This window comes from Nothoprocta perdicaria, unplaced genomic scaffold (genome assembly GCF_003342845.1).
Source record: "Nothoprocta perdicaria isolate Ctin4 unplaced genomic scaffold, notPer1 scaffold_98, whole genome shotgun sequence".
NCBI classification, from domain to species: Eukaryota; Metazoa; Chordata; class Aves; order Tinamiformes; family Tinamidae; genus Nothoprocta; species Nothoprocta perdicaria.
In genome coordinates, this window is record NW_020456287.1 from 2602325 (window position 1) to 2616911 (window position 14587).

General features: G+C 35.8%; 1 protein-coding gene across 1 annotated transcript in view; it reads right to left on the minus strand.

Annotated features, from left to right (window-relative positions):
* Nucleotides 1–10341, minus strand: part of LOC112959289 (complement C4-A-like) — a 39403-nt gene extending 29062 nt beyond the window's left edge. The window contains exons 1-10 of the mRNA XM_026053283.1: nucleotides 10188–10341; nucleotides 9195–9387; nucleotides 8411–8594; nucleotides 7614–7684; nucleotides 7084–7169; nucleotides 6266–6348; nucleotides 5485–5572; nucleotides 1038–1143; nucleotides 743–866; nucleotides 17–132 (exon numbers count right to left, since the gene is read on the minus strand). Of these exons, the coding sequence (XP_025909068.1) occupies nucleotides 17–132; nucleotides 743–866; nucleotides 1038–1143; nucleotides 5485–5572; nucleotides 6266–6348; nucleotides 7084–7169; nucleotides 7614–7684; nucleotides 8411–8594; nucleotides 9195–9387; nucleotides 10188–10252 (1116 nt within the window). The 5' untranslated portion in view covers nucleotides 10253–10341. The remainder of the gene's footprint in view (nucleotides 1–16; nucleotides 133–742; nucleotides 867–1037; nucleotides 1144–5484; nucleotides 5573–6265; nucleotides 6349–7083; nucleotides 7170–7613; nucleotides 7685–8410; nucleotides 8595–9194; nucleotides 9388–10187) is intronic.
* Nucleotides 10342–14587: the final 4246 nt, after the last annotated feature.

Consider the following 14587-nt stretch of genomic DNA (forward strand, 5'->3'; position numbering starts at 1 on the left):
ACTAAATAATACATACCAAAACAGAGAAGGGGGCTCCAGGCACAAAATATTTTTTGGTGTTGGACAGATCAACAACATAAGGAGATTTCACAAACTTCACGTTACTGAGTTCTTCCTCCCTGATCTCGCCACCTGTTAATATCAAGCAGCATGTTTTGCTCTGAAAGCCACAGTTACGTGCCTGCATATAGCATCCATGCTTTCTAATTTCAAGATGAATTGCATTTTAAACAGCATAAGGCAACTAAAGGATGACCCTCACCCAAAAAGTTTCAGTTGTGCAGAAAGGAAAAGCTGGATTCAGATCGATTGAGGGCCAATTCCTTCTAGGCAGCAATAGGGAAGATCTTGCCTAAAATGTTAGCTTCATGGTAGAGAACTTTAGTGATCAACAGTGAAGTAACAGCTCTCATGTTAGCTTCATATGAGTAGTGATAGCATCTGTAATAACTCAGTAGCCTCTTAATTGCTGTGATCAGTTCAACTCTGTGTCCTTGTAGGTAGCACTAAGATACGTGATGGCCTTTCCAGAGGGCTTAGCATTGCAACAGGCAAATACTCATATGAATGTGTGGAAAGGAGTCAGAGGATAGAGAATATAGTGCACTGTGATGCAGCATGAGCAAGCTTGGCAGGTAAGATTGGTCCAATGGGCCAAATTTTCCCATGTGAAGGATTACATTAGAGACAGATCAATGTAAATATTACAGGGTGTATTATAGGGTATATATAGTGTACTCACTTGCAGTTTCTACAGTGGTAACAGCAATATACAAATGAAAACCTTCTAGAGTGGAAATATTACTTTTTAATTTCTCTTCCAGCATGGGTGTACTTAAAGTCACTCGTCCTTTTCCTTTTTGGATCTAAAAAAAATGTGGAAAACAAAAGATTAATTTCTGCTCTTTTTTACATTACAGTTTTAATATTTGTTGCTCATAGCAAAACTATGAATTGCAGTGATTCATATTTTGACAATTTTTGATAACATTCGTCCCCCCTCGGATAAGTCAATTTCAGTAGACTCTGGTACTTACTGAGAGCTGTTGTTCCAGGCCTGTAAGGAAGACTTTTTTCTCAGTTTCATCCACTACGCCAAATCGCACATATGCAATTCCGTCAATACCTTTGCCATAAGAATGTCTTTGCAAGGAAGAAAAGTGAGAAGATCATTGTGTTAATAAAAAGTAAACATAAATAAAATTATCTATTTTATGATGAACATAAAATATGGATATGGATGGGCATTCTTTTTAACTTATGATCTTTTTAACTTATGATCCCTACCACTAATAAAACAAATATGAAGAATTTTGCAGTTCCATGTACAAAACAGTAATTCCAAATACATAAAAACACATAGAGAAAATCACTTTGTCGGGATCACACATGGAAATATCTTCTGTCAAAATTTTTATAGATTAATGAAAACTTTAGATTCCCAGATATGCAAGATCTCACACAACTCATGCCCTTCCCCAGGAACAGGGGAAGACTATTTATGGGACATCCAGCTAATTCCTTTTTATTAGATACCTCATGCAGAGAGCTTAAAAATCCCAGGAGAGACCTATCTGATGCAGCTGATGCCCTGTAGACCTCCAGAAAGAGCATCCTGCCACGATGCCATGTGCAATGTATGCATCTGGCGATCAGATTGCTCTGTTCTACATAACAGATGGGTCTCCAAGGCCATCATGAGAACAGGACATGACACTGCATCTGGCAGGCTCCTCTCGCAAAGAAACCCTGGAGGTGACATCGTCCTGCAGCAGAGCAGGTAGCACAACATGAAACCATTGGCATGTCACAACCACGTGGTGATTCTTGCTTGCAGAAATCCTGCTTCATCTCAATTTTATAATGGATTATTTAATTTATTTGGACAAAGTCTCTTCCAAATTGATTTTATCAGTTTGTACTGATGTATACCAGTGAAAATTTGAAAGACTGAGAGACAATTCTTTTGGAAGCTGTTTAAAATCACAAAATTTCTCTAGCAACTAGAGAAGCAATATTCAACACATGAAATAATTGATAATTACTTGCATGGCAAGTTAATAAAGGTAAGTTCAATTGTCAGGAATTTCATATGCTGATTTTGATGTAAACCAGGCCTATTTAACGTCTTTAGGACTTTTTCTAACAAATAAGGCTTCTACTTGCGTAAAGCAAGTCTGGAAAAAAAAAAAGAGAAGTAATTGAAAATTGAATACAGTATTCAGTTATTCAGACATATTATTTGGTTTTCCCTCTTAAATAATTATGAAAGTAATAAGGACTGAAGGGTATGTGAATACCATTAATTGGAAATTGAGTGCTATAATAACATGAAGATAAGATTTTTCAAAGAATTAAATTATTAAAGCTGCTTATTTAAAATCACTCGCAGCATCAAGTAACTACAATTAAAGCTATCAGTTGTATAACAGAATCAATTAAAGAAATAAGGTAAGCAAGAGAAGATTAGAAAAGCTGAATTTGTTCAGTTTTGCAAAAGGAAGCCCATGCCAGGACGTAAGTTGAATTGGGGAGAAGAAAGATCTGCGTTCTCCAGGCAAAGAGCTCATGGATAGCTGCCAAAAGACCAAAAGCATATGAAGTAGTTGGGGATGAATTTAAGCCAGAGATAAAAACAACTAGGGCTTTGCAGGGTTGAAAAGCCTTCCTTTCACTTGGACACCAGGACCAGGCAACACAACTAGCACCTGGTGCCTCTCAGGGCCATTAGGATTCAATTAAATGAGCCCATGATGCTGAGGCCAGATGGCAAAAAATGCCCTATGCCTGTTTTATTCAACTCACTTATCTCCACAACAGGGTAGCCACATGTAAACTGCCTCCTTCCAGCAGACCTTTGTCCATGTTTATTCCTGAACTGCTTCCAGCAATCGTTTGGGAGTCCTCCTGACGCTCAGGCCAAAAGCATATCAGGCACCAGCCCAACAGGGCTTAGTAGGATTTCCTGGAACTGTTTAATTTACCACCCAAACAGTTTAAATATAGTTTTCCCCAATTATGTTTAATTCTTTAAATAGCCCAAACTATAGAATTATTCCTCAGGTTGAAAAAGCACCTTTTAGTCACATGACAGTTTTGTGACTGTCATGTGACTTTAATGTAATATTTAATTCTTACCCAACCAAAGGCTATTGCAAACAAAACTACATGCAAGTTCAGTTGCAGTCACTGCTTAACAAACGTAATAGATCACAAACTTTAAGTGTTAGGTCAATGTTTTTTATTCTTATCTAAATATTGGATTAGCAGATTTTATGCAAGGATCTTTTCCCCTTCTGTATTAACCTTTTCCTCCTTGTGATCCCTGTCAGCTACAGAGCCAATATAAAAGAGACTAGATACAAGAATATATTCAAAAGTGACCTATATAACTTATATGTATATAAACATATGTATATGTATATATACATAACTTATATGTATATAAAATAACTTATATGTATATTATTCAATAACAACTATATTTCCTGCATAAAATGTGTATATATGTATATATGTAGTTCAAAACATAATTGTAAATCATGAAAAAATCAGAATCCTGAAATTAATTGGATACAATAAGCTTTATCAGACTTCAACTGATTATTTAATAAAAAGTAGACAGTTCACTTTCTACCATCACTGGAATCATTATAATACAGAAAATTTGCCAACTATCTAACATTAGCTACAATATTAACAACATTAACTAAAATAACTCTGTAGTATCAATTTTTTTTTTCAGTTAAAGACTTACAAAGAACTGGATGAATTAACCTCAAAAAGCCATGAAGACTTATTTTTTAGGGGTTGCTGCATGTTCAGCAGTCTACTGACACATCAAAATTGCCTTGGAATAAATCTGAGATTTTGTCTAGATACAGATATTTTGCCAGAATAACTATTTTAGTATTATTTAGATAATTCAAAGTATCTGATTTCAGGGTGTGTATTTCTTCCATATCATCGATATAGTATGTTTGGTAATATCCTAAAAAATGACCCAATTTAATACCACTTAATGTTATTTTATGATATCTAAAGACATAAAAAAAGGAAGAATACACAGAACCTAAGAAAACAAATAGGTGAGCAAGAGGATGGACAGTCTCCTCATTCATTTGAAGAAGAAAAGACTTTTCCTAGGTATGAGGGAAGACCAACTACTTGGGCTCCTTTTGTACAATTTATTCAAGTTCTACTTTAATCACCAGAGAGATAATAAATTATCAATTCTTACTCCTAACTACTCACACAGAGGTTCTTTAAATCAAAACATCTGAATTAATGTAACACTGAAGCACTTGGCTTAAATGACCTCCATATAAATCCTGGACTTGCAAATCTCATGTAAATAAATCCTTCCAAAATCATCAAGTCCAGTTGCATGAATGATTACTTCAATAAATACAGAATACATCACTGTGTTTCCAGAGAACTATTTAATTTTTCTCTCCCTCTTCCCAGTACCAAAGGTGGACAAGATATTTCTAGTTCTTTCTGACTCCAGCTGAGAAGTAAATAAAGCAAGACTACCCTCCTAACATGCAGTTATTTAGTATTTCCAGTACTAAGAGCTTTTAAAACTCCACCATCAGGGGGACCTGATACATGTGTGAATTAATGATAGATCATGCTGTAAAACTAGATTCAGTTCTGTCAGTGTTGCCTCAGAAATTATAGAGCTATACAACATAAAATAATGATTCAGTACAGATTAAATCTGAATCTTCAGAGATATTTAGAATATTTTGATAGGTTAAATTGTCCATTGGCTTTTGAAGTAATCAGATATTGAATATTGATGAGATTCTAATTTGATATGGGATGAGGTTTATTCTGCACAGAGCAGAATTGGCTTGGACAGTCTGGGAGCTGTGAAACCATGTCAGTGCAGTTAGGCACATATTACATCAAAGGTCTCAGAAACTATGTGAGATTAACTATTTTATTCAACTGGAAGTGTATCTTAAAAAAAAAAAAAAAAAGGAAATATTAATCTGAATTAAAAACTAGCCTGTTATAACCAAACTTCATTGGACTTTGAAGAAATATCATTTTCTTCATTTCTTCAAAGAAATAAAATTCTCCAAACTTGGATTGCCTCTATCTGAATTAAATTAAGCAACATCTGAAGCTCTAGAATGTTTTGAAATGTTCAAAGCAAAATGGATAAAGAAATGTCTCTGTCTAGAGTCACATCTACCAGAAAAGAATTCTAACTGATCATTGTTTTACTAATAACCTAAAATAGTCAGAAAATCTGGCATCATTTTGATCACCCCTTGGATTCATATAACATTTTACACTGCTGTCCCAAATTAGTAGCAAAGTAGAAACAGATAGTCTAAGAGCTGAAAGTAAGATTCAAGTAAAACCAGAACTTAGTTAACTGTTAATGACCGAGAGAGGAAGAAGCATCAGGGTTCATTATGTGCTTTTCCGTGTGCCTCCTAAAAAGACCTTGCTTTGGAGTGTACTTACTTTGCCTCAATATCAAAGACAAAGCTTTGATTCCAAATGTGGTAGTATGGCTGGAGTGGGATGAGTTTGACATCAAAAGAAGGCAGCTCTGCAGAGAAAAAAAAAAAGAAACAGAACTAGTCTGAAATATCCCCCTCCTTCTCAAAATGTGTGTAGTGTGGATGTAGGGGCCCCAGCAGCAGCTGTGTCACTCTGCAGATGGGCTCCTATTTAGCTATACTACTTGCTGCTGTAAAGGTAGCCAGATAGATGCTTGCTCTTGAGCATAGAAACTCACAGCAGGTTCTACTAGTGTGTAACCATTACATGCACTAGCTAAAGAAAATCTGGGTTTTGTAAAAGTGCAAACTGCATTTCTTATAATTCTTGTCTCAAAAGAAAATAGACAAAATTTAAAAATAAATTAATAAATTTGGTACAAAGAAATCAATAAAATATTTTCAAATTTTTGAATTTCTATATTTAGAGTTTTTCCCCAATGCTTTTTCTTTTCCCTACAAAAATCTTCACTTGAATATGGCAACTGCTTCAACCAGTCTGCTGCTAAGAAACTTGTTATTACTTTTATGTTATTCCAATTGGATAGCTTTGTCAAATTTACAAGTTATTCTTCCATCAGTCAGAGTTAGCAAAGATGAACTGGAACTCCTTGAATCACACCTAAATAACTAGTACCCAAACACCTAGTACATAAATAGAACCACTTACAAACACTGCAATATATCTCTAAAAGTAGAGGTGGTTTTTCTACATTTATATTCCATATTCAATATCCTCTTACCATATTTTTTAACTTCAAATTCAGCTGAAGCATTTGACATTTCATAATCTTGAAACCAGGCCATGATTTTCCATGTTCCAGGTCTAAAGTTCAGATTTTGCATAAAAGAGTTAATTAAGATTTCTCACATATTGTATTGTAGTAATACATTTAAATAATCTCTAAATATGAAAAGTATACTTCCAATAAATTGAATAATCCCCAATAAATTGAATACTAGTATTTTGCTTGTTTTGACCCTATACAAAAGCAATTTATTAACAAATCTCTCTTTGCTTGAGAGGGCAAGCAAAGTATTAACAAATATAGTGGATACTATTCTCCAAGCATTTATGAGAAACAGCAAGATACCATAATTTGAGACTGCATTAAAATAGAGAGCTCATCATATATTTGCTTTTAATTATCTTCACTGGGAGATCAATTTTATTCTAGCTCACAATTGAACATTGAATACTAAGTAAAGGCTTAATTACTTTGTCATTTAATTACACTTTAAACCCTTACAGATGTGCTCTCCTGAGTGGAATTTGTATATCCCCTTGAAGGGAGTCTTATGATCAAGGCAGATATCCACCAGCCACCAGCTCTAACTCCATGCCACAACTGCTCTCACAAATGATCAGAGCAAAATTATCTGCTCTAGTGTACTTGGTATTTTCTTGCTGCTCTAAAAAAATGATAATACATATAAAATAAATGAAATAAAACAGTGTCCCTGAAGTTGTCCTGCAACCCATTTTCAGCCTGAAGATAGTTTTGCTGCAAGAGGCATTTTGCCATATGTCTTTTTTGATGAGCAAGGCACAGGAACATACTCGGCAATATCAGGTATTACAAAATGTTCGTTAAGCACTGTTTTTACTCTCCATTCAGACTTTTTAGTCACCATTCCTCTTGAGTTCTGTTGAGGGAGAGAACAAGCAAATGCAAGTTTATGCAGAAGGTAAAAAACATTCATGGTCAAAACCTCAAACCTATGAGACCACAAAAAAAGTGGTCTATTATATTCCTTCCCAGGTATTCATCCCTCCCTCTCTAGTCTTGACATTGGCCAAAACCACTAGAAATACGTAAATACACAATATGTAGATGCTACTCCTTATATAAAAAGGAAGAAACACTGTCCACTAAACCAGTCCCATACTTTTATGCCCTGGAGAGAGGAGGTAGAGGAGAAGCTGCCCGTGGAGCTCCATCTGTGGAGAATTTTTCACAAGGCAGGGGTAGAATGACAGCAAAATGGAGAGGAGCTAGGGTGGAGTCCTGGTTTTGGATCTCTAGTGCGACTTTCTAATGCTGAATATGATAAAGAAGCACTGGATAAAACTACTTTTTGCATACTCACTATCACAGCAACTTGAATTGCTTCACTTGTTGGCCTCATAGCATTGTCCAGAATGAACACCCTGAATTTTACTGCGTAAAAGAGAATAAAATGTATTTTAATATTCATTTATAGCCTCCCTCTTCTAGATAGTAATTACTGCATGAACTTAACTGAGTTTCTGAATTTTAGATAAAAAGCTTTCTTTTCAAGAAATGTGAGAAATTTCAAAGAGAGATATTGCATTCTTCCATAAGCTTTGAACATTACGTGAGTGACCACATACATTAGGTTTTTGAAGCCACTTCTGAAAAATACGTGGCAAACATCACTTCATTGTTGCATTTCTGTGATCAAGGACTGCAGCATTTTTGACTTTAAAGGTCAAATTTGTAAAGTTTCGACCTTCTGGTGTTTTTGCTTATATAATTGTTAAAAGCAGTGAAATATTTGTGACTGCAAGTTAGTTGCAAAGGTATTTCTGGCAGGAACTGCAAACCAAAGAAATTATTTTGGGGATAGGGGAGAAAGACTCCCATTTTATTTTGTTTTCCTGAGGAATACCATGATTATAATCCTTTTTCATAGAAAGAAATATAGAAAGACTCCTCCACTGCTGTGGTGCTTTGTGAGGGTCCTGTTATGAGCAGCACAGAAGCCCTAGCCACGAAGCTTGGATTTAACGGGTTTAAATTTGCTGTCGTGTACACACAAATATCTGGAACCTGTATTGGAAAATCAACCTATTATTGCTTTCTATAACTATGCTTTTGTGACATCTATTTTCAATATCTGAAATGCGGTGTTTGTGTGTTAACCTTTGGAGTTCGGTGTGTATATAGGTTTATCTGTCTGAATAAAAATGTAGCCTTTCTTGGAAGACAGGAGGATGCGAATGGTTTGAACGGCCTCCCCGAAAAGGTGCCTGCTTTCAGTGACCAGCAGAACATAGGGCAGCCTTGTCCTCATGGACATATCCATATTCACATTTTCTGGGTTGATCTGAAAACAAAGAAAGAAAAGATCCTGTAGAATCAGGTATATAACTTACAGGTATGTCAACCAAGAGGCCAAGAAAAAGGTAAAGTACCTACGTATTTTAAGACTACTGTTCTACAGAAGGATAATCAATTATTTCTCTCTATTCGGCAAATAGAAAATAAAAGATTTGAATTGATGCGTAGAATCAGTCAATCAAGTTACAAGGTTATGGATGATTCACAGGCTGCGGGTTGAGAAACTGCACATTTTTTAAGGTTTTCTCTATTTTGTAAAATAGCCAGTATGCAATGGATAGGAATGCAGTCTTAAGTTATACAGATCACCGTTTGTAAGAGTCAGAGAAATGATAACAAGAAATCAGATCCAAACATGTAAAAACCTTGGACTTTCTTGTTGGATACGAAAGAGCACTCCCTGCTGCAATCCTATTGTGTATTGTTTTATCAACTGACTTGGTGAATAGAGAGCTGCTTCCACTGGAACTGGTGATTTGTTATCTTCCTCTAACAATCCCTATTGCCTCTGTTCCAACATATTTCCAGCACAGATTATACGATTGGTTTAAAATTATGATTTACATTATAAAGATGTTTGACTCACCAATAATTTTTTGATCTGTTGGTAGTTGTTCCCTTGGTTAAGGTTAAAGGTGGTCTTTGCTGATACGAGCTTATTCTTTGCCTCATCTTTAAAGTATGCTGTAACTTGGACAGGGCTCTGTACTCCATGAACTTGAACTGTTACTGTCTCAGGTGTGCCCAAGTGCACGACGTTAGGAGCAGTAATAAGAAATCTAAAACCACATAGAAATGTGTGTACTATCTGGAATATATAGAATACATTGACCAATATGTTGGCAGATTTTCACAGATGTTAAGAAAATACAAGTTTTAAAGAAAGAAATTGTCAAACTTGCAAATTCTACTGTCAAAGAACAGCTGAGATGATTGGAAGGGTCATTTGGATATCATCTAGCCCAATCCCTCTGCTAGATACATATTAAAAGAAAATAGTGTCTCTCCAGTTGATTTTGAATATCGCATTAAGGTCCTACTAAAGATCAGCATCTATGGGAAAAAAAAGAGGTCCTGTTTTCTCCAAGAATTATAATGCTTATTTTTCCCCTAAATGGAACTGTCCAATTAGAGGAAACAACATACGAAAATCTTCATTGAACAGAGAAGAGGCACATCATAACCCCAAAACTCCTGTAGATGAAAATCTTTTCTTTCTGCAATGTATTTAATCAGTTACAGAAAGGTCAGTGATTCTTTTCCAAGATTTGTTGATCCTCTAGTAAATTTCAGAAAGCTGGAGATGAATAAGCCAAAATAACAGCACATACATCATGCTCTAATAGAACATTTTTGATTGTACCTTATTGAGCACAAGAGAGAGGGAGATCCTTCCCCTTAGAAAAAGGTTTTATTTTACAGAGACTTTTTACAAATTTTCAGAGTTCCAGGAAAAATATATTACTGATTCCAAACAGCAATCCCCAAACTTGCTGTCAAGACCACAAACTTCCTACTTTCTCTTTCAATGGATTTTTTTTTTTAGGAGTGAAGAATTAATTTTAAAAAATGTACTTACGATGGTGCTTGCTGTGCATTGGATAACAGTAAACAAAAACTCATCAAAAATATCAGCCTTTCCATTGGAAGCCTCTATGGCACTGGTCCTACAAAACAGAAAAATCCAAAAGCCACCCTCAATCCTCCGTTGAGATCCAGGTTGCAAGAAATGGGCTGATGGCACATGGTAGCAAAGAGCATTACCCCTCTGGGTTATTTATTAATAATTTGCAAAACCATGCAACCAATAATGACTGACATGCTAGTGATATATAAGGGCAGATCCAGAGCCTGAGGAAAAGACATGCTGGAGACTAAGCCAGAATTCTGCATTTGATTATTCCTTCACTCTCTTTCAAGCTACAGTATTTCCACATGTTAGTAATTTAAAATTATGTTCCAGTTTTCAGAGTACAGCAAAGACAATCCTAAAATCACACACGATACCACAGCTAAACCAGTGTCTCTAAAGCAATTCATCATGTGGACATATGTAAAAAGAGCAGGTCCCTGCTCTATGACACTCTGTGACATTACTTAGCTCCAAGTGTCTCTTAGTCCAGCAAGAGTGAAGACAAACCTCCTGGTTTAGGTAGCAGAAAAGGAGCTGCAGTGGAAATGTGTCTGTGCAAATCTGTAGTGCTACAGGGGAAATCCTCTGCTTTAACATAAATGTTTTAGGAAATGGATGCCCATGGCTGAGCTGGTCTACCCAGACTAAGGCAGGGGCTTTCCTGGAGACTTGTGAATCTCATCTTAATATAAATCTACAAAATGATTTCACAGCAGCAGACTTTCCTAACTACACCAAATGGCACAAAATCCCATAAAAAGCAGGATATTCAAAAATAAGAAATATATATATGTGTCTGAAGAATAGCTATTTGTACAGGAACCAGGTTTTACTAGAGGCAAAAGGAAGGAACAAATTAAAACTCTACTCAGGTCTCATTTTTCAAGCCTTTACCAGATTTATCCTTCCAAAAGTAGATTTGTTTACTCATGAAAATGGAAAAATGCTCATGTGATCTGCAGCTCAAATCCCAGAAGTGATCAGAATGTTGTCCAACAGCTCTAGTGATAAACTGCCTTTTGTTAGACCACATTTTAGCCAGCACCCTTAATCATGAGAAACAAATACCTTAAGGCAAACAAGATGGACAACCAGCAAGCTACTATTTGTAAGGTGAACTCAAAGGCACAGCATGGACCCTGGCTGAAAGTAAGAAAAAACACAGATGGACGTGACAGCTTTCTGCACATTTATAGTCATTGGAAGTGTATTTCTGGCCTCAAACCCAGAACTGCACAGGTTGTTTTACTTTGTGCACTGTAGGCATGGATTTCTTCCAAGAGCCTAAAATTTGACCAGAACAACTCCAGCACCTGGACTTATTAGGTCAAAGGCTTCTTATAGCTTCAGTGGTAAAATAAACATATTAGAGAGAGGCAGGAATTATGCCACAGTTCAGAAAGCCAGGAATCACCATGCCTATCATAATAAAATGTGTAAAATATTGTACAGAAAATATTTTTTCTGTGTGTTTAGAATTAGATTTTTGAAAATAATGTGAAGTTAATTTCTTGATTTTACCAAATTACATAAACACCAAGACAAAGCACAAAGATGACTAACTTCAAATACCCAATGGAATCACGGACCCACTTAAATGCCAGCCATGATGATATGAAGATCACAATCTGTGTCACTAAGGCATTGATTGATGAGCCTGGCTTCCCATCCCAGCCTAAGGTAATTCCAGGTGCAAAAGGGACACCTGTCAGAGGCAGCTGGATGTGAGTAATTATATATATTTTTTTGATGTTTAGGGAGCTGCAGAGAACTTGACAAATAAAATCCAGGTCCAGGCGGCTCCTTATGTTCTCCAGGCCCCAAAACAACAGCTTTTCCTCCCTGTTGTTCCTGGGAGGTAGATGCTAGAGACATGCAAGTGGCGCTGCTATTGATCTGGTCTATTTGCTACTGTCTTTAAGTCCAGGCTTAACATAATTAGTATGATATAGATTAGATATATTAGATATAGATTATAGTTTGGGTCAGTTGGATAGTTTTCTTAGTATTGAACAAAGGAGAGACTCCAGCTGGGCAAGATCTGTAAGGAGACCAGCAAGTGATACCCAGGCCTTTCCTCAGGGCTTTGATCATCTCAGTAGGCATCAGCTGCAGGACTAATAGAGCTCAGGTTACAGGAGAAAAATAATTATTTTTTTGTTTTGTTTCATTGTTGTTGCTTTTTGTTTGGTTTTTCTCCAGGCAAATGAAATAAACAAGAGCAATAAGCAAGCAAAACAAACACACAGACAGACAAATAAATAAATAAATAAATAAATAAGTCCCATAATCTGCATCCCACTGTTATGGCCCTTTCCTGGAAAAAGTCTTTTCAAGGTCTGTCAAGGGAAAGTGGGCCTGAGTGCTGGTGGCATTAGGTAGGTTCTGCAATGTGCTATCCTTAAGGGAAAGGAAATGTCATACTGAGTTCACACCAAAACTTCAGTCTTGTGCCTCTCCTCTCAGAGAGGAGGACGGGGTATTTCACTTGGTCTCAGGGGACCAAAATCTGCTTATGTGGCTTCATATGGGTTGGGGTCTGTTAAGGATGTGGGTTGGAGTGTGTTAAGCTCTGCAGCCTCTGAACTCACACAGAGACCTTCTCATGGATCATGTAGATTCATGTAGATACTGCAAAAACTGTTTATTTGTATTTTATTTGTATTTTTATTTTATTTTTTCATTATTTTTTATTATTTTTTATTATTTTTTATTATTTTTTATTATTTTTTATTATTTTTTATTATTTTTTAATTTTATTTGTTTTAATTAGATTTGCACATTATTGCTTCCCTGTGAGGAATGCTGAGGGACAGTGGAGTATCAACATGACACAAACACATGTATGCAAGTGAAGGTTGTGTGCAGATGTGGTTTACATAACTGGTGACCATTAATGTTAGTGACAGCAATTTTTTTCTCCAAAATATTAAACTATAACTGTAATTAAATAAGGATTCTCTTAATCTCTTTCACAAACAGGAAAGGTTATTTAATCCAATAATCATTTATACAATTACATTTACAATTTCTTATGCTTTTATTTGTCCAGCTCTGAATTTATATAAAATGATCATGGCATAAATAAACTTGCACTGCAGACCCTTTCAGGCTGTTTGCAATTTCTAATATAACACAAAATATTTCATTCGGACATCCCTTTAAATGTGCAAATAGCTAATATAAATGTAAATGTATTTTCACATTTTCATTGTTTGTGATAAAATGTAGTTGCACATTACTCACGTTATTTCACATTAATGTAAATATAATAAAATTCTGTCATTTGAAAGCATCCAGCATATCTATGTTAGAGCAAAACCAAAAAAAATCCCTAAACCAAGTGACCTGCCTTTTTCTAAAGTCAAAGTCCTTTCATATTTACTCATCAACTATTTTTTTTTGTCAAGTGCAATATTGATTCTTGCGCTGACCCTCAGTTCAGCACAGTGTGTGGAAAGCACTGTCTGGGATTTAGGTATGGTCTGGGATTTAGGATTTAGGTAAAAAGGAACTAGTGAAGCCCTAGCTCAGAGAGACCAACTGGATTTGTTTTCAATATATGCTTTCTTTCTTTTTTAAAGATTCATTTGAACTTTGCAGATTTTCACCATGTTTCAAACATCAGCAACAGTTTTGGTTCTGAAGCTTGAAGGGCTTCCAACTTGCCTTTCCCCCTCCATTGGCCTGAATATTAATGGGATCAAAGTCTACTTTCGGTTTCCAGCTCTAGTCTTTCACCTCTGCCTGGTAAGAGGGTACAAAGGACAACTTCACAAAGCACATTTACAAGTAAGCTTTGCAGTAGCTTTGTTAAGATACAGGAGATTGTGAAACATGCAAAACATAATATTGCACTGCTGATATTTTAGAGCAGTAGATTTTTGAAATCCTTTTCCAACAGCAGGCCATGGGGGTCTAATTTGAAAAGACTCTCCTAAAAGCAGGACAATTTTGGCTTAACACTTACATACATAAAAATTGTTATTATTATTTTTATTTACCGTAATCTGGACAATATATTAAAAAGTTAATCTAGGTCCTAGTTGCTTTTACCTTGAAGAACTGCTATTTTCACCAATACTTGTTTTGTGTTTTAGATTTTCTATTTGCTTCAAAAAAGATGTATATTCTCTTTTAAAGAGGAAAGCCAACATATCCTGCTGCCACTGAGGAGCCTTGGTTTGTTTTTGCGTTTGTGTTGGGGACAGTTCATACAAACAAATTCAATCTTTTCTCATGGGTTCTCAGTCAGAAGGAAGTAGAAAGCTACAGGAGCTGAGAAAGAAAACAGCTTGGCCCTGATCGTCATGTCTAGGGATGTTTGGTTTTACCATTCCACCCAA